General features: G+C 33.8%; 1 protein-coding gene across 5 annotated transcripts in view; it reads left to right on the forward strand.

The window, feature by feature from the left end:
* The window catches only part of THUMPD2 (THUMP domain 2 tRNA and snRNA guanosine methyltransferase), a 34408-nt gene that overhangs the window by 387 nt on the left and 13761 nt on the right, over positions 1 to 20260 (forward strand). For 4 of the 5 annotated variants that reach the window (XM_039887340.1, XM_039887336.1, XM_039887337.1 and 1 more), the window contains exons 2-6: positions 7298 to 7433; positions 8792 to 9201; positions 10127 to 10204; positions 12407 to 12459; positions 15910 to 15997. In XM_039887340.1, the coding sequence (XP_039743274.1) occupies positions 7298 to 7433; positions 8792 to 9201; positions 10127 to 10204; positions 12407 to 12459; positions 15910 to 15997 (765 nt within the window). The remainder of the gene's footprint in view (positions 1 to 7297; positions 7434 to 8791; positions 9202 to 10126; positions 10205 to 12406; positions 12460 to 15909; positions 15998 to 20260) is intronic. The other variant, XM_039887339.1, reaches the window with a different exon arrangement.

Genomic DNA, 20260 nt, shown 5'->3' on the forward strand with positions numbered 1-20260 from the left:
TCACGGCTGAAGTTTTTTTTTTTTTTTAAGAGAGGTTGAGGCAAGTTATTTCCTAGTTTCCTTTTTAAAAGGCGTTCACTAGTGCACTATAATTGGAATTAGACCTGTCAGAGTTAGAATCCTTTATCCATCCTTTAAATGCAAATATATTCTTCAGGTTCAGTTCCGTGACTCTTGTTAGTTTCCTGCCAATGATGGTACTTTATAAGATTGTTAGGATTAAATGATATAGGGTATGTAAAGTACACCCTAAATACGCAGTAAATAAAAGCTAGAGAAATACTCTTGGAGGCCTCATAGTCCAACTTACAGAGGAACTGAATGGTTCCTGGTATTTTACCTGTGGTTAATTTCAATGAAATGCACAGTTTAGGTTCTAGAACATGCTGAGCTGGTTTCTTGAAAGCAGAGGGAAAAGACATGCTAGAAAAAGGCTTCAGTATCTTGATAGGATATATATGATAGTGCGAATGATGTGTTATTGGAAAAGGAAAGCTTACTAAATGAAATTGACCACTCCAGCAGCGGCTGTACTCTTGGAAGCCAACAAAAGGAGTTTCTGCAATGAGAGGGTGGGAGGAGAGGGGGATAGAGGAAGTCGTGAGAAATGGCATCCCTCTTACTAGACTTACTAGACTAACTTGCCATTTGTGGTTTTGGTCACAGAATTTAATAGAGTGTTAAATGTAGCTCATCTAAAAAGTCAGTATAACAACTGCTTGACATTGATTAAGCATTTAATGTGTGTCAGGCACCTGTTCTTAAGTCTTTACTCTCATTCACTTGCTTAACGTTCACAACATATGGAATTTCCCTACTGAGAAGGTAGGCTTCACATTTAACAGAAAAGGAAAATGAAGCATAGATAAGTCCAATAAATTATTCAAGTCATGTAATCAGAAAATGGCAGAGCTGGGATTCTAACCCAAGCTGTTTGTAAAACCAGGCATGAGTTTATAGTCCTGTTCCACCCAGGCAGGCTGGCTCCTTAGTCCAGTTTTTTGACCACTGTGCAGCCATGACATAATGCTGCCCTGATTTTTATTAAATGTTAACATAGAGTTCTCGGTATGAAAAATAGAAAGTTTTACTCAATCTGAGTATGCTGGATTATTAGGGAAAAAAAACACTTGCCACATTTTTCTTCCATGTTCTCTAAAGACAAAATGAGATGGTGGGGGAATGTTTAATCACAGCAAAAAAATTCAGTTAATTTTAGGGAAAAACTTGGCAATGAGAGGAATTAAGTACGAAGACTTGGGAATTTATCATGTTTTAATGTTGTATATTTTAAAGACAAATATGCCTGGAAATGGGATCTAAACAAATAAGCTCTGAAATTCCATCCCAGTTTATCTAATATAAACTAAATTAAAGCAATCCTGAATGAATAATGATAGCATCTAACATTTATGAAGCACTTACAATGTGACAGACACTTTACGTACATGTAATGATTTAATCCTCAAAAGAATCATATGTGTTGTCATTTTTACCGTAATATTACAAAGAAATAAAGAGAAAACTGGTGCTAAGTGGTGGAACTGGGACTTGCATCTGAATCTCTAGCTTTGAAGCCCATGTGCTTTCCCACTATGCCAAAGTTTAGGTCGGATACTGCTGTGGAACACTGCATGTAGCTTATTTCTATAACAGCATGGTAAAAAGTGTGTGGAGGCTTTAGAGTCAAAAGGTGTTCAAATCTTATATCTTCCTTTAATAGATTTGTAAGTTTGGGCAAATTACTCAAATTTCTGAGCCCCACTTTCCTTGGATATCAAATAGAGATGATAACATCTGCTTTAAAGGATTACTGCATCTCTTGAAACAAAAATCCAATACACATGTAGCATGGTATCTGGCAAATAGTAGGTGCTCAATAAATGTTCCCATTGAATGAGTTGCACAGGAATACTTAATATCATTCTTACAGTGACAAGAGACACTTAGAAACTTTGGTTTGCTTCAAGAAAACTAATCGTGTAAAATCTGAATTTATAAAACATTAATTTAATTCAGAAGTGATTGTTTAATTTTACAAAGTAATCACTCTGTTCTGATCAGTGTTTTTCCAATTTTAATGAACATAAGAATCACCTAGGGAACTGGTTGAAAATGTATATCCCTACCCAAGGTGTTCGCATTTTAACTTACAAACTCCCCTCCCAGCTGACTCTCATACAGGTGCTTCCTCCAACACACAGCTTGCAATAGAAAATGTCCTGTGTATTCTGTTTAGCTTTTTATCACGGAGAATTTCAAACCTATACAAGAGTGGACAGAATAGTAAGATGAATTTCACTCATCCAGCTGCAACAATGATCAACTCATGGTGAATTCTACTCCATTCACATTCCTTGCCCTTCCCACTTCATGTTATTTTGAAGCAAATCCCAGGCATCATTTCATCTGTAAATATTTGCCTATATATTTGTCCTACACTATAAGGACTCCATTTATAGCATAATATACGTAGTATAATATGAAAGAGATTATACATAGAATGATTCTTCTTAATAATGACTCACTTCAGATTAAAAGACACACACAGACTAAAAGGAAGGGGATGGAAAAAGATATTGTTTTGATGGACCTAGAAGGTATTTAAGTCAGACAGAGAAAGATATAAACACTATATGATTTCACTTATATGCGAAATCTAAGGAATAAAAAGAACAAACTAATCAAAAACAGACTCACAAATATAGTGGGCAATTTGGTGATGGACAGAGGGGAGGGGAGTTGGGAGGCTGGGAGAATAGGGTGAAGGGTTAAAGAAGTACAAATTAGCAGTTGACAGATGGTCACGGGAATGGGGAGCATGGCATAGGGAATGAAGTTCACATTAATTAATACGAACTAGAGAAGGGCCAGAGGAGGGAGGGAGCAATTGGGGCGGATCATTTTATGAACTATATAGATGTCTAACCAATGTACTGTATACTTGAAAGTAATTAAAATAAACTTAAAAAAACAATATCATTATTCTAAAAATATTTCCTTGTCATCAAATATCTAGTCGTTATTCAAATTTCAGCTTGTCTCATAAACGTCATTTTTGTTTTTAAGTTTGTGTATTTAAATGAGGATTCACATAAGGTCCACACATGGTAAATCTCTTTTAATCTATACATTTCCCCTCCATGGCTCTTTTTTCCCCATCACAATCTGTTAAAGAAGCTGGGTTGTTTGTCCCACAGTCTAGAGCAGGGGTCAGCAAAGTTTTTCTCTAAAGGGTTAGATAATAAATATTTTAGATTTTGTGGATCACTTTGTGGTTTCTGTTTCATATTCTTTGTTTCTTGTTGTTGCTGTTATCCCTTTAAAAGGTTTTAAATACTTTTTAAAAAAAAGAATTTACATTAAAAAAATAAAAATTAAATGAAAAGGTTTAAACTTACATTCTTAGCTCACCAGGCCTAGTGTTTTGACCCCTAGTCTAGCGATGTGTTGTCCACTTAGGGTTATCACTAACCACAGTGACTATTTAAATTTAAATTTAAAAATTTACTTTCTGCAACACATGAGTCACATTTCAGGTGCTCAGAAGCCACATGTGCTCATGGCGACTGTACTGGACAAAAAATATATAGTACATTTTCATTATCACAGAAAGTTGTTTGACAGCACTGCTAGAATTCCTCCCAGTCTAGGTATTGCCAGTTGCGTTGCTGTGGTGTAGTTTAACATGTCCCTCTAGCCTCTGTACTTCCTGTAAACTGGAATCCTGTAAGTTGTAACTAGAGCTTGGTCAGATTCAGGTTTCATTTTTTTTTCCTCCTGGTGGTAGGGCAAACTTCTTTCTAGGTTCCTAGGTATTTTTAAGTATATAAAGATATGTATTTTTATATGTAATACATTTATAATGTCTATATTTTTATAGATGTTATTTTTTTTACTTAGACTACTTTTAAGAAATATATTTGGAAAAAAGTAAGCTTTACTTCATAACCACTTTTAATATATTAAATACTTAAAAGAATAATAGTAGGAACAGTTTTTTTTAAGATAAAATTCAATATAGTAGAACCAGAAAGGCCCTGCCAAGTGATTCATCGGTCTTTTTCAACCCACATAGCAAACACTGTTTAACTCAAGTCCTATATAAGCAAAAAACTTTCTAGTTTTTAATGGAGTCGTGATGATAGAAGTGGGGTAGAAGAACTAAGCAGATAGTCTGTTTCATTGAATGGGATGATTGCATATGGTTGCTTTTTTGAAGATTCTCTGCATTCCTTTTAGATCAAATGCCTTTTTAAAAGTTATTGATACATATTTTTCAATTCTCTCATCTAAAAAGAACCAAAAAAGCTCTCACACTTCAATAAAGGCTGTAATTTCATCTTTGGAAGTGTTAAACATAAAACCAGCTGGTTTTAGACACTTGGTTATAATTTAACTCCAAATGGAAAAAACAGATTGTATGTATGAATAAATTTTCAAGTAACAAATATTAGGATGAAATATTCTAAAATGCCACGTTTTCTTCTAAGAATTGTAATTGAATACCATAAGTTATAAGCGATAAACCAATGAAAAAGGGTAACAACTAGTTTCAGCCATTTTTGAAATCATAAGCACTAAAATTCATTCTCTCTACTGCTTTAAGGTATAATACCTTATCTTCACAAAGGGCAAACCATTAAAGTGCTTTCACATATATGATTATTTCATTTTCACAGTGACTGTTTTACAATTTAGTAAACTTCTGATTATATGCTCATTACTTGTAAAAGAAATATAGGCCTTATGTTAATTTTTAAATAAAGAAAATAAGTTGATTTGGCTTTGAGAATGTGTTTAACATTTTAATAGGTCAATACATACTATTATGTTTTGACACCCTAAATAAATTAAACCTTTTAGGTCCTCTTAAGTTGATATTCAGCCATATTCTTTTTGAAAATCTCCCCCTGCATCCTCTCTGCCCCCCGCCCCCAGGATATTTTTAGAAAAAAAATCGTTGTATAAAATGTTTCCCTTGGTATGCAATTAAGTAAGAAAACTTAAGATCTTTGTACAATTAAAGAACTATAATGTAATGTCTAGATAACTGGCTACTTAGGTGAAAATCCTGTGTTTAATTCAGTTTATTTATAAAAACTCAAATCTTAAAACCATACATTTTCAGTAAAATATTTATTTCCATTCCCCCGAAATCTTGGCAAGGTATTTGTCATCATGTCTATTAACTTGTTTTGGGATGGCTTTAATATCAGCTGTATTTTTATATCAAGTAACATAAAATCTGAGTTTTTAAAAATGTACTTTTTAAAACTGTGTTTTCAAATTCTCTGAGCATTTTGAGGAATATAGTTTTGACTTAGTGGGACATAGTAACCTTGCTCATGAGAAAGAAGTGAATTTTAGAAACCAGAAGTTCTCATTTTAGCTATTTTATTATTCCTTTAAATACTGATTTCTAAACATTCTCATTCCTCCTTCCTCCATCTTCCTTGGTCAGCTGCATTGCTGATATCTAAGCTATTTGGGCTTTATTTGTACTTATTTTTCTAGTTTTATTGAGAGGTAATTGACATAACATTGTGTAAGTTTAAGGTGTACAAGGTGTTTATTTGATATATTTATATATTGCAAAATGGTTACCACCATACCATTAGTTAACACCTCCACCTGTCACATAACCATTTATTTTTATTTTTTTGTGGTGCGAACATTTAAGACCTACTCTCTTAGGACCATTCAAGTACATAATACACTATTATTAGCTATAATCACCATGCTGCCATTAGATCCCCAGAACTTGTTAATCTTATAACCAGAAGTATTTGGGTTTTAATTGGTGTTGATCTAAGGCTTGCTAGGCAGAGATTCTTCATCAAGCTAGAATGGTAACCCCATAAATTAGCATCCCAAAAGCTTAATTAGACCATGTCAGATCAAAAACTTAAAAAAAAAAAACAAAAAACCTTGGGTTTTAAGTTGTCATTGAATGAGAGCTACCTAAACACATGGGATACCTTAAATTTTCTGGTGCCTCAGCTCTAGGCAATAACCTAGAACCGTGTTAGCCCATGGCCACTGCTAAAATAATTCCAGGACAGTCCACATCCATCTTAAATTTAAGGGGGTTAGGCCAACCCAGAAAGGTCGAAGATACCATTGGTATTGAGCACCATTTGCCATACCTCATTGGACTCCTTATGAGTGAGTGCATTTTTCATTTTTCTTCTCTGAATTTTATCACATATCCATCCTGTCTTCGAAGCCTGTTTTTGCTTAATGCATACTTTTTGCTCTGTCCCCTTTTCAGTTCTTACAGCCAAGTGTCTCCTTATTTCTACCACAGTAATCTGCTTCTCCTTCCAGCTTCACATTCTACACTCAGTCCTTTATGCCTCTTCCAAAGTAATTATTTTCTGCCAACTAATTCAGTGTTGTCAGTTTTCATCAGAAGTCTATAATGGTTGACCATTACCATCTGTGATACTCCATTTCCTGACCATTTATCAAGCTGGCATGAGCTACACCATCCATCCACCTGACACTCTCAATCAACATAACACAGCAAATGCTGCCATGCTCACTTACAGTTCACTTCAGCCAGGTTGTCACTCCTACCTCTGCATCTTGCCCTTTGTTCTAGAATCCATCTTCCCAGATATTGTAGCATTCTACTCTGAGACTTTTCCTAATAATAGCTTCCATATTCAGTACCACTTATTGTACCTACATCTTATTAATGAGTTTATTAAAACTTTGTAGGTTTCGTCCAGGTTTAATTCAAGTTATTGTCTTATAAATTTTACGTTTTAATTTGTATGTCAGAGTATGTCATATGCTCCTGGTAGACCACAAGGTAGATATTTAATAAATACCCACTGACATGTTAACCTTGGGCTAGACACCTAATATGTCCTATCCATTATTACTGTCTTGCCCACTTTCAAATAGTGTGTTAGATTTGTCAATATGATTACTATTTTATGTTCTAGTAGTGTGCATGCACATGTATACACACACACACTTTACAAAAGGTAACAACGTAAAAAGATCATAGTCTTGGTCACAGACTGATTTTATACAAATTTTTTAACCTCCCTAAGCCTCAGTTTCCTAATCTGTAAAATGGGAGTGATAAAATCTACCTTAGAGAGTTGTTATAAGAATCAGGGGCGGGGATGTATTCAGTGTCTGACAAGTAGTAGATACTTCAGAAATCGTCATTTTTATTATTGTTAATCTAGATGCTATATTTTAATTCATTAAAGACAAAAGGGAAATGGTTCTTACTCTACACTGGACAGCATTAATATCTACTTTTTTCTCTTTGTAGGTCGAATATATTTCAGGGAAAGTTTTTTTCACCACCTCTTCTGACTTGAATGTGCTAAAAACATTAAAATCTGCAGAAAGATTATTTTTGCTGATTAAAAAGCAGTTTCCATTTAATGTTTCATCTGTAAGTAAAGGTATGGCCTATACATATTGCTTTTACCCACATAATATGTTCTACTCCAAAGTGGTCTGCTTGATAATTAATAGATAGCTATTTCACATTTTTAAGATTCATTCAGACCTGTGGGATAATTAATTATGTATTTTTCTATAGTTCCTGAATATTATCTAATTGTATTATCACCTAATTGCGTCTCTTCTTTTTGCAACTTGCCTATATTCTGAGATTTTAGTGTCCTAAGTCATATTTCTTCCTTGAAAATTGTGATCAGACACCTTCTCTAGGGATATGTAGGGTCAATTGCATTTATTTTGATTTAGGAACATGTAATAACCCAAAATGCATTGTTTGAATAAACTGGTCAAAACTGTCACCTTATGAATTTTAACTGATGAGTGATATAATTGGGAAAATACTACATAATAAACTTGCCTGTTTGGGGGACCTTAAATGTTTGAATAAACTTAGTCATTTATAAAACAGAGTTAAAGGGCTTAAGAGATTTTCTGTCCCTTCTCTGATTTTATAAATATACTGCTAAAATGATTTAAGGATCTTGATAAAAGCATCAAAAAAGAGGTCCGACACTACTGGACCAGATATTGCCTTAAACTTCATCTTATTGCTGATTGTGCACAAGAGGTCATATATAATCATATAGTCTGTAATAAACTGTCAAGAAAGACAAAAATGACAAGAAATCGAGATGGAAGAATAATTATTTTAAAACAAATTCTAAAGTACTATACTGTAGAGTCAATATAATTTTATTCCAATATTCCACATACTGTCATCATTAGAGAAATACCATAATTATTCTTGGATCATCTTGATGACCCTTGTTCATCAAGAAAAGATTACATTTTATTGAGCATGCTGGCAGTCCCTAGATTATGAATGGGTTGCATATCTGAAGTGTTACTTTATGGAAACTCTTTTTATGATGTGTGCTAATATTTATGAGCTCTGTGTTTTGCAATTTGTTCTGTTTTTTTAAACTTAATTTTTATAGGCAAGATCAGCATTATTTCAGAGATAGATACACACTCTAGGTCTATGCATATATTAAAGAGATATGTATATTATCACAGGACAAATGATCTTGCCAAAGTATATAATAATTTTATATGACTTTTAAAACTGTCTTGATGTTAAGTATGGAATATAAGAATGAACCTTATTCTGTACGATATTCTTATGTTAAATTATATAAATTCCAGATGACAGTGAAGTCATTCTTCATGTAATTATTTAAAAAAAAACCAACAAACTTATTTTAAAGAAATAAAGATAATGGAATTGTGGATGATGAATATAATAGACTGTCTTTAAAGCTGCAATGTAGGATAAACTGAAATTTTATTTATTTAGGAAAAATGTTTAGTGAAATGCAAACACTTATAAATGATGATCCTGAGAGTTGGTTGAATGCCATTTCAATTTGGAAAAGTCTTCTTGAACTTGATGCAGAAAAGGAAGAACTTTCTCAACGACACGCTAACCCACTAAAAAGAAAACTGGGAGAAAATGACACCATCATTGCTAAGAAATTAAAAACAGAACAAATGCAAGCGACACAAGAGATTGGGGATTGCCTGCTGGAAAAACAAATAGAAGAAGAAACATTGGAGCAAGGAAACTTGCTTCCTAAAAGAGAAACATTTCAAGAAGTATTTCAGAATGGTATAGCGAAAGCAGTTAATACTCATAACCAGAACGGCTTGACTTTCAGAGTTTCTTGTCGCTGCAGTGGGACTGTTGCAAAGACCTTTACTGCACAGGTACACTCGCCTCCAAAGTGGGTTCCCCTTTTCTAAAAGAATTAATTACTCTTTAGATTTAAAATGAGCTGAAAACCGTTCACAGAATAGATAACTAGGCCTAATGTCATGTAATTAAATCTCTTTAAAAATGCATTTTGCATTTAACTTTACCTCAGATGCTTAAGAGGAATACTATGTTATTCCATGTAATGACTTCCTTTTACTTTCTCCCCAAAGGTTTCCTTAAACTCACAGATATCCTTTCATGTGGAAATGATAATATCATGGTCCTAAGCTTTTTGGGTTTCTCTTCAGTTCATTTCTGTGTTTATTGAGTGATTACTCTGCCCTGCATCTGTGATTGTCACCAGGACCCAGACTACAAATACATAAATGCACTCAAGGTCTCAAGTATCTAGGGGACAGTGAACACTACAAACAAATTCCTTCAAAAACTCTTATTGGTTGACCCTTACAAAATTCAGTGATTTAAAGGACATAGGTCTGGGTTCTTTGGCTAACCTTAAAATCAGACAGACGCTAAAGTTTGAGTATAATGCTACTGATCTGGTCATTTTTAAACATACAGGCTTGCAATAGGTAAAAATAGTTAATCTTTCAGCTTACATCTATTTCTAAGACCCCGAATGGCCTTATTTATCAGGTCATGATCTAGTTATTTCATATATCTAAAATTATAAGAATAGAGATTACAGATGAGTAGACGCTAATGCCATAGAACATGCTGGGAAGTGAAAGAAGTAAAGTGCAGTCTTATGCCTTGGATAGAAAATGCTTTAGTGTAATATTTTAATATTGTAATTTTAAATTGCCATCAGATAATCTGACTTGTTTTTCATATAGGCCTTGTTAGTTTTCACTTATATTTAAACTTAAAATTTTCATTTTTTGTATTCTTTTCTATAATTTGCTGCTTTTCCAGGAGGTAGGAAGAATAATTGGAATTGCTCTTATGAAACAGTTTGGATGGAAAGCAGATTTGAGGAATCCAAATTTAGAGGTAATGAATGTTCACTTTATTTTATATGCTTATAACCTAATTCTTTAAAGATAGTGTCAGCTATTTTTATTGTACTTCTCGATTTTGCTTTAGTTTCAAAAAACACGTCTACATGGATCCAGCAGTCTATTTTCTCTTTAGTAGTAGGACAGTACAGAAAATTTTGCTAGTAATTTTCACCGAAAATGTCTTATCCAAATAAGGTGTTTTGTAATGGAATTGTTTTGTCACAGTTGAACTAAAAAAACATTTATTACAAGGTTGCAGAGGTGCTCTCTACAATCACTGTATACATAATAAGTCTCTACAATAAGAAATTCTAGCTAATGTTAAAAAAAATAGAAAACAAAAAAGCCCATACAAAATTTAATAGTATGTTCATAGTGGCTTTATTAGGATTGTAGGGTTATGCTTTTCTTTTTCTCTATTTTTTAAAATTAATTTAATGAGGTTACACTATTTTTACTTATAACAAAGTAAAACATATGGGGAAATAAATGCGTACTATAAAAAATATTCTTCACTATTTTTTGAAAATCATCTCATAAATTCAGCAGGTAGTTTAGTCATTTTCATAATTCATTAATTAATAAATTTATTGTTATATGGCTTTAACTGAAGTAATAGCTGGCCAAATCAGAACATTTTGTGTTATTTTATTTTTTAAATTTTTATACAATATTTTTCACTTTTAATAAGTAATGTTTGGCATGTTATCTTTTATTGCTGTCATGCAAAATTCTTTGACCCCAAGAATATTTTGACTTAAGAGTATCTTCATTTCATCTCCTCCTTTTCAGTTCTTTTCTGCTTTCCTGGTTTTCACCTCTTCATCTCCCTCTGACTCTCTCTCACTTTCTCTCAGAATGATGTTTTTCTCATAGGTTAGCTTATAGATAAACATAGCTAATTTAATTCCTATCAGCCATGTAATGCAATTAATGGTAGCTATCATTGGTGGAAATAATCAACACAAAACAAAATTGACAAGACTGAAATCACATAGTAAAATTTGTTATCAAAATTGACAGAAAAATCAAATCTTCACAAATTTTATTCTACAAAATAAATAGAAAAGTTTTTACAGGGAGAAGCGATTCTCAATAACATTTGATATATAAAAATATTGGCATATCATATCTTTTAAAAAAAAAAAAAACACTTTTTTGAGCTATAATTCACATACCAGACAATTGACCCATTTAAAGTGCACAATCCAATGGCTTTTAGTTATTCATGGCGTTGTGCATCCATCACTACATTTTAGAACGTTTTTATTACCCTTAGCCATCATTCCCAAGTCTTCCCATACTCTGTCCCCTACTCCAAGCCCCTGTCCAAGAGTATATCGTATCTTTAATATGAATTTTAAATAGATAAATAATTTTGCTAAAATGAATAATATAAAAATTTGGAAATTTTAGCTGTGATGATCAAGGAATTTAATTGACTAGAGGGAGTTCATTCCAGATCAATTTTTTATTGATGAAAATTTATCAATATTGGAATAATTCTGATTAAACTGTAATATTAAAAATAACCTTGGGGTGAAAGTACCAGGGTTCAAATGCTCCTGAGGTCAGACAGCAGAATTAGAATATTCCGTAAACCTCATTCAACTACAAAATACGAAAGTAAGATTCTAATTTTTAAAGTTTATGTGGACTACTAATTATAACTTGACACATTGAAATCCTCTTTGTGTCCTAACAAAAGAAAGGAAATGGAGAGGAAGAAGCTCACCTCTAGCTAGAGAGAGAAAAGGTCACCATATATTTGGCCTGAAGAAAGGTTTCTGTTACCCTAAAAGTGTGTGTAGCTTGTGATAGTCCTGTATGGCCTCATGTCTTATTTGAGGTTAGAATTTGGGTGAATTTAGGAAGTCTTCTCTAACCCAAAATATTGAAAAGTCTGATCCAGTTATGATATCTCTGGGAAGAAAGTAGATCCTGAGTTCTTCATAACATGATTCTGTATATAACTTATATGCCAAATTAACCTCAGAATTTTTCTATGAACTGTACTTATACTTAACTTCACCTCTGCTCAAGAGAAAATACTATGGAACATTTTTCCAAATATCACAAATAAGGCCTTGGAATTTCTTATTAAAATATAGATTCAAAATGGAAATTTTCAAATCATCAATAATTTTGCACTCCATTTCCTGTCCCATTCTAACTTCTATATTTGTTCTTTCAGATCTTTATACATCTAAATGACATGTACTCTGTGGTGGGAATTCCTGTGTTCAGGTAGATATTACATTCTGTGCTTCAGATTTGTCCCTTATGAGAGTTTTAAAATTAAGAACTTTATGCTTTTCATTTATAGTATGAAACATTGATATAACAGAAGCAATTAAAGGCAAAGCATTTGAGTTCTTTACTTGAGCCAGTAAAGTATTTTCATGGAGCTTATTTGATATGACCAGTTAGAGCTGTGAAAGATTTTATCACAATAATCCACTGATTACATGATTCATACTGAAAATTACATCTAATTATTTCTATTATTAAATGATTTTCACAGGCCCATATTTAAGCTAAAAATTTTAGTCTGTTGGCATCTTGGAGTTTTAATTAAAATAGAAAATGCAGCACAATTTTTTAAATTCACCTTGAATATTAACTGCATGTAGCTGTGCCCCACTGTAACATATAGCATAGTGGAGAACTGTGGACTTGGATTTTACCTTCTCCACAGATTAAGTGCAAGTTTGGGCAAATTATATTCCTTCACTTTAAAATTAGGAAAATAATAGTAGCTACTTTGTTGCTTTGTGTTTGGGATTAAATGAGATAACCTATATGAAAATGCTTGATACTATTTCTAGGATACAGTAAGTATTGAATAAATTTCAGCTGTTTTATTTTTTTTAACAGATCAGCAACTAGGGAGGGAAGGGAGAAGCATTTTTTAGATTAAATTTATTTAATTTCAGTTGAAACATCTGATGAATACTTACCATATGCTAAGCATTATGCTAGACGTTCAGCATTCAAAGATGGGAAAGATGGTTATTAAGTTCAAGGAATTCAGTCTAGTGGTAGAACAGATAGGTAATAAATGCTTGACCAGAGTTAGAAAAAAAGACCTAACCCTGGAGGATGGTAAGCAAAAGAACATAGAGAAGACTCACTTAATGAATCACTTAAGTGGAGAATGGAGGAGTATCACTTAAATGGGGAATACTCAGGAAGAATTCCTCAAGTGGGTAGAGAAGGAAAAGGTCTTACAAACAGAGAATTTCATGTGTAGAGGCATGGAGGTGTGAGGAAGTTTGATTTATGTGGGGACAGCAAGTAGTTTCAGTATAGATAGGACAGGGAATGCATAGGAAGAGTGATATAAAATGTGGTTAAACAGAAAAAAGTCATGAAGTATCTTATAAGCCATGTGAAACAACTTGGATTTCATTTAAAAGCAGTAAGAATTTGGAGCAGCAGAGTAATATGATCATATTTGTGATTTTTGAGACACTACCAGGGAAATTATATTTTTAAATGAAAGGGAAATAAAAAGGAAAAGGAGGTTTAAACTCTTATAATAGTTCAGGCAATGAATGATGAAGAGCTGAACTGAGGCAAAATTGGGAGTAACAAATAGGAGGCCATGAATTCAAGAAAAAGTTAAGGAGTCTAGAATAACTTTCAGATACTTGATTTAGACAGCTGGTAGATAATGGTGTCAGTACTGAGAGAGAAAATGTATGGAAAGTTGTGTATTCGGTGGCAAATGTCTGAGTAGGTATTTAAAGTTACAGCTTAGGAGTTCAGGTGAGACAGGTCTAGGGTAGAGATATAGATTAGGATACCCGATAGATAGATGGCAAGTGGCCCAAGAAAATGACGTGTATCGAGATATGAACTACAGGGAGAAGAGAGTGTGCTCACTTTTCACCTGTTGATTTTCAGTACTTAGATAATCTCCAGGTAAAAAGTGTCCAAACATACATTTAAAGATAAAGATCTGGGATTCAGGTTCAGGTGACAGTTCTAGGCTAGAAATATAGATGAGAGTGTCTTCACCTTGGTGATAGATGGTGTGTAAGAGAACAAAGAAGAAATGCATATATGTGGAATAGATCAAAACCACATTTATTTTTGTAAAAACCAGCTAAAATTTGATTAAATACATTAACCAGATCCTGTGAAAGTAGAGAAATATTTTTACTTTCAAACAATTTATTTCTGAACACTTCCTTCCCCTGAAACATTTTATTAGCTTGATATAATAGGGCCCTTTTGTTGAAGTAATAGAAAGTAATTTGCCCAGGTTTATGCAAAATAAGAACACATTCACTTTTGTTAATAGGGTTAGCTCCCATAAAATAAAACTTCTATTAGTAAACAAAAACACATAAGTGTCAAAACTTTCAAAGATTCTACATAAATTTTTGATGCTTAGGCACTTAGGAATATGTATGGACAAAGACAGTTTTCCATATCAAGTCTCTTTTTTTTTTTTGGTATTAGGAGTAGAAAGTCTCTCAATTCCCGTTTTAACCAATGTGTTTTGTAGCAAGACAATTGCCAAGCCTAGCCTGTAGTACCAAGATTCATTGATCAAAATTTTATAGTCATTCTACCTGCAAAGTTTATATTCCAGGTTCTAAATCTGTGGATGTAGTACGGCTTGCCTAAGTGAATTATTTTCTGAAAAAAAACTTTAAAAAACCCAAACTCCCATGGGTTTACCGTGCAGAGCTTCCTCATTGTAACAGTAAATATACAACTATACTGTTTCATTTGTAAAAGCTACCTCAGCTAGTTTTAAGATTTTAAGAGGCTTATAATAAATACATACAAAACAGGATATCTTAAAGTCAAAAACAGATCAGAAACAAAATGATGAAAGACGTAGCATTTGGAGAACACTGTGGTTTTGTGTAATTTTCATAGAAGAGCCCTATTCATGGTTTTGGATCAAGCCTACCCCAAAACAACCGAGCACTAATTCTTAAACTCATATCTTCATGTCTTACCAATAAATTATATATCTGAAGTAGAAAAGTACATCGAAATTTCCAAAGAAATGCTTGTTCATTGCATTTGATGCATGTAAATAATATTTTGAAAATTTCTATCAAATCTGGAAATATCGATAGCAATGATGAGGTGAAGGATGAAGTATGAAATGATACATAATGGGAACCAGAGAACTCATTTGGGAGATGTCTGCTTCAATGCAGACAACGCAATGTCATGCTTCATTTCATCTTTTGAGAAAGATGCAAATTAGCAAAAACCAAACTTACAAAATGGACTTTTTATTAAAAAAACCTATTGCAAAGGTAAGCATCCATTCAGCCCTACTTTCCATTCTACATCTCTGTCACAAAATAGCATATTCCTCTTGATGACTCCAGCCAGATTAGCAAGAAAAGGCCTCTTCCACATGGGAAGACAGGGAAGTATATAAACACTTTAGAAAGATTTCTCTCATTTGTAATTACATTTTTATAAGTTAAACACATAAGGGTTTAAAATTCTGTTACCTAAAAAAACTTAACTTTCTGAAATGCCACATTGGCTGGTAAACTAGGTGATCAATTAGAGAAGGTATTTTTGTAAGGTTAAATACTCTCTAACTTAGGGAATACTGATTCACAGACATGGACAAGTTAATCATTTTTATTTATATCAGATTCTTCTTTAACTTAGAGTAATAATAGGTTAATCATTAGGTTCTTTTCTTTGTAGGGTTCCTTTAGCCAGCAGAGCTTACATCAAGACGGCAGGACTGAGATCCACCGTAGCATGGGCAATGGCCTCTGTCGCTGAAATTAAGGTGAGGAGAATGCTTTCATTCTTAGTAATATAATAGGAAGGATCTTTTCATAATTAACTTTTACACAGTCTCTTACCAATGGACATCTTGATTGCTTCCTTTTCCTTCCTTTTCTCTTTTTCTTTTCTTTGTTGTTGCTGCCATTACACACATCAAATGCTGCAGTGATGTGTTTTTATTTATTGTTGAACTTAGAGTATTTTGTCTATAAAAAAGCTGAGTCAAATATAGCTACACGTTATTATTTCTAATTTTTGTGTCATAATCATGTGGACTATAAAACGTCTACTTCTTTTTCCTGTGACCAAGATCTTGATCAGTTTTTGTAAATGCTCCATGGACATAAAATAATTTCATTTTCTAGTCAGTATTCTCTGTATCTTTGCTTACTCTTTACTATCTGCTCAATTCTGAAAGAGGCATTTTGATGTCATTGTGATTTTAAGTTTCTTCGTTTTTATCGTCGCCTTATTCAGCTGGTATGTAGTTTGGTACATGCACATTTATGACTGGTGTTGCTTCCTCATGAATTGTGCCTTTTTATTGTTACATCAAGTTCTCTTTATATCGATTAGTGAGTTTAAACTTAAATTTCACCACGTCTTATTAATATTTTCCCTCCTTTCTTTTCATTTGCATGTGCCTAATTTTTCTGAGAGCCTGCCATATTTTCAGTATTTTTTTTTACAAACACGTAACTCTGTTTTTATCCCACTCGGATCGTCTCTGACTTTCAATGAGAGAATTCAGTATTATGACAGACACACCTGATTATATTTCTCTTGTTTTAATCTATTTATATTTATAACTTCTTATAGTTGACCCTTTCCATTTTAGCTAATTTGATCGTTACTTGGTAATCATTTTATTGTTCTCCCTAAGGCTGGAGATTTTACTTTATTGTTCTACTCCATGAATGGTTCCCTTTCCTAGCTCTCTTAATTAAACACATAGGATTCTACTGTTATTTTAAAATAAGATACCTACTTCTTCTGCCATGACACTGTTTTTGCCACGGAGACACTAATCTTCCCCATCTTCCCCCTCTTCCCTATCATAAGATGAGACCTCTAGAGTACTTTTTCTCTTTTCCTGTCCCATCTTTACTCCTCCCTACAATGAGGCCTTTGAAACTTTTACCTCCTTTCACTCCCAACCCCCAGCTACTAGATTGAACTAAATTATTTATCACATATCAGAATTCCCTTAAAGTATGTCCCTTCTGTTTCAGAGTTCTTATTTAGCACTTACAGCCTGTCCTTAATCATTAAGATAGAATTGTGTATACCAAACATATATTTCTGTATAAACACACACAGATATGTTGCAAGGTGTATCATTCCTCACCATTGTCCTTCACTTTGTCTTTTCCCATTTGAGGTCTCTGCTCTGGTTTATTTATTGCTTAGTTAAGGTCTTGTCTTAGGTATTTTCCTCAGATGCGGTATTTGAGTAATATCCTGTCTGAATTTCTGTATATACTCAACTCTCTTCCCTTCATCCTAGGTCTGCCCATCTTGGCTCGAGTTGCAATCCTTTTCTCTCAGGTGTCTATAGATGCTTCCCCATTGTCTTTTAGCTTCTGGTGGTATAGATGAGCTGTCCATACCAGAATGATTTTTCTTTTCCTTTATAGCTACCTCATTCTTTCTGCTCAGCAGCTTGTAAGACTTTTCTCTTTACTCCTATAAAGTTTAGAAGTATTACCAGGATATTCATCCCATAGCTCAGTAAGTCTGACTGCCTGGCTTCTAATTCTGACTTCACCACTCTGACTGGGAAACTAGGCAAAGTACTTAACATCTCTGTGCTTCAGTTTATTTGCAAGATGAAAAGAATAATTTCATAGGGTCATGAAATTAAGGATTAAGTGATTTAGCATTTATCAAGCAATTAAAACAGTGCCCAGCATATTAGAACATTTATAAATATTAGCTGCTGCTGTAGTAATAATAATTATAATTACTTGGAATATGTAATGATTATTATTTCTCTAGCTCAGACACTTTTTTATTATTTAATTATTATTACCTCAACTGCTTTGCATTAGTGACTTTAACCTTAAACTACTATCTTTTTTCTGCTTCTGAAATTCTTGTTATAAACATGTTCAGCTTCCTGGAGCTGTTCTCCAAGTCACTTAACCTTTCTCACATGGTTTCCATCTGTTTACATTTTGGCTCTGCATTTTGAGTTATTCTTGTACATTTACCTTCTAAGTTATAACAGGAGTCATAGAGATACGCTCTACTTTATTTATGGAGATTTTTAGCTTAACAGTCATGGTTTTTAGCTTTGGAAAGGGGATTGTGTGTGTGTGTGTGTGTGTGTGTGTGCGCGCGCGCGCACGCATGCGTGCTCATGTGCTACATTTGAATATCTCTAGAAGCTCTTAACTTCTTTTATTCAAATATTTATCTGTCTTTTCCAGTAGTTCTATTTGACTGGCTGTGTGTTCTGATTGTTCTGCCAATTTATTCTCTAGCTACTGACACACACCCCTCATGTGCCATTATTTTTCTTTGTTGGCTCATTGGGGCTCAAGTATGGTCAATTAAAGTAATATAAATGGCTGGAATCCTATAAATGGTACAAGGCAAATAGAGCTCTAGTGCCACTGGGCTTGGCATGGAAAAGAGACTGTCAGCCATGCTGGGACACTTGGTAAAGATTTTTCTATTCGCTGGTTTCCTTGCAGGTCTATAGGTCTCTAAAAACCAAGTTCTTCCCTGGTTCCAATGATTCTCACCTCTAGGCTCCAGCGTTGTTCCCTGATCAGCCCCTCAGCCTGTGGCAAGGAAGCCCCATACCAGTTCCTTCTTCTGGGACCCAGCAGAGCCCAGGTTGCCTCTAGATCTGAGCATCACTTGGCTCAGGGGAAGTAAATAGCATGGAGCTGAGAAGAGGAGAGAGCTACTTTCAGATTACTATCTTCTCAGAACCCATGATTTCATTTTTTACTTGATTTAACTTTTTGGTCCAAATTTCTTTTAATATAAGGAGACTAAGATATAATTACAGTTTTTTTTTTTTCCGAATGCCAAGTCATACTTATATTTAAGTCTAAATTTATAAAACCACCTACAAATTTGCAATGTTACCTTTATCTTGATATAAATATAAATATATTTTTCAGAGAAGTGGGAAGTAAATTATTGAAAATATCCAAAGATAATACTCTGTAAAAGTTTTCTTTACTGTCAGTTTGCCTGCCAGGACCCAGAGTAAGAAATGTTTCTCTAAATGTGACCACCAACAAAAGATGTCTGTTAATACATGTAACAAGTAGCACAGCAGAGTTCTTCTGTGGGGAATGAAGTAATGACCCACGATATGAGTGATCCCAGTATCCAACCTCAATCTAGTCCCCTCTTTAGAGCTTCTTACCCAGAGCATTGCACAGACAGCTCTACCTAGGGTAGGCCAGTACCACTAAAAATGAAATTTAACTTGAGGATGTTAAATATTTTTCGTGCTTATTATAAACCATTCTTCTTCTTTCATATTAGAACAGGGAAGATTGACCTCTATCGATCTTAGTCATTATTATAAGCATACAGAGATAATTCTCTACTTCTGCCTGTGTACATAAATGGCATGGCTAGAAAAGGTCCTATCGGTAAAATAAAGACATTTAAAGATGTTTAAGGTCAGATTACCTCATTGAACATGGACCATGGGGAAGGAAGAACAGTGTTTGGCACATTTTGAGATCTTAATATAATCTAGATCTTAATAATAATGTAATAGTTCTCATTACCAATATTAAATTTTAAATAAAATGGCCATTTATATTATTATTATTTTTATCTACTTCCCCTTCGTGGGAGATTCTGATGATACTCTCCTTAGGATGTGGTACCAGGAGAAAGTCTCTCTCTCTCACACTCTCTCACTCTTTCTCTCTCCTGAAGGACATTTTGTTTCTTCCCATTAGGCACCCTCTGGCTCTGACTAAACCTTACTGTCCACTGAACGCTCTGCTTCCTCTGTAGACATAGCAAGAGACCACTGGGCCTGGAGGCAGGGTAGGTGTCCTGCTTGCTCCTCATTGTTCCTTTTGCCCAAAACTTCTCTGTGCCTTTGAAGCACATGCCATCAGATTATCCCAGTGATACACAGATCTCTTCCATCATTCCTATAAGAGTATAAGCCATTTTGCTATCATAACTCCTTATGATCTCAGTATCTACTCTGTAACCTGACCCCTTGGTGTCTTGGCTTCCTTACCTCTAATGATCTGCCTTAGTCACAGCCTAGAGC

This window comes from Pteropus medius, unplaced genomic scaffold (genome assembly GCF_902729225.1).
Source record: "Pteropus medius unplaced genomic scaffold, Ma_sr-lr_union100, whole genome shotgun sequence".
NCBI lineage: Eukaryota > Metazoa > Chordata > Mammalia > Chiroptera > Pteropodidae > Pteropus > Pteropus medius.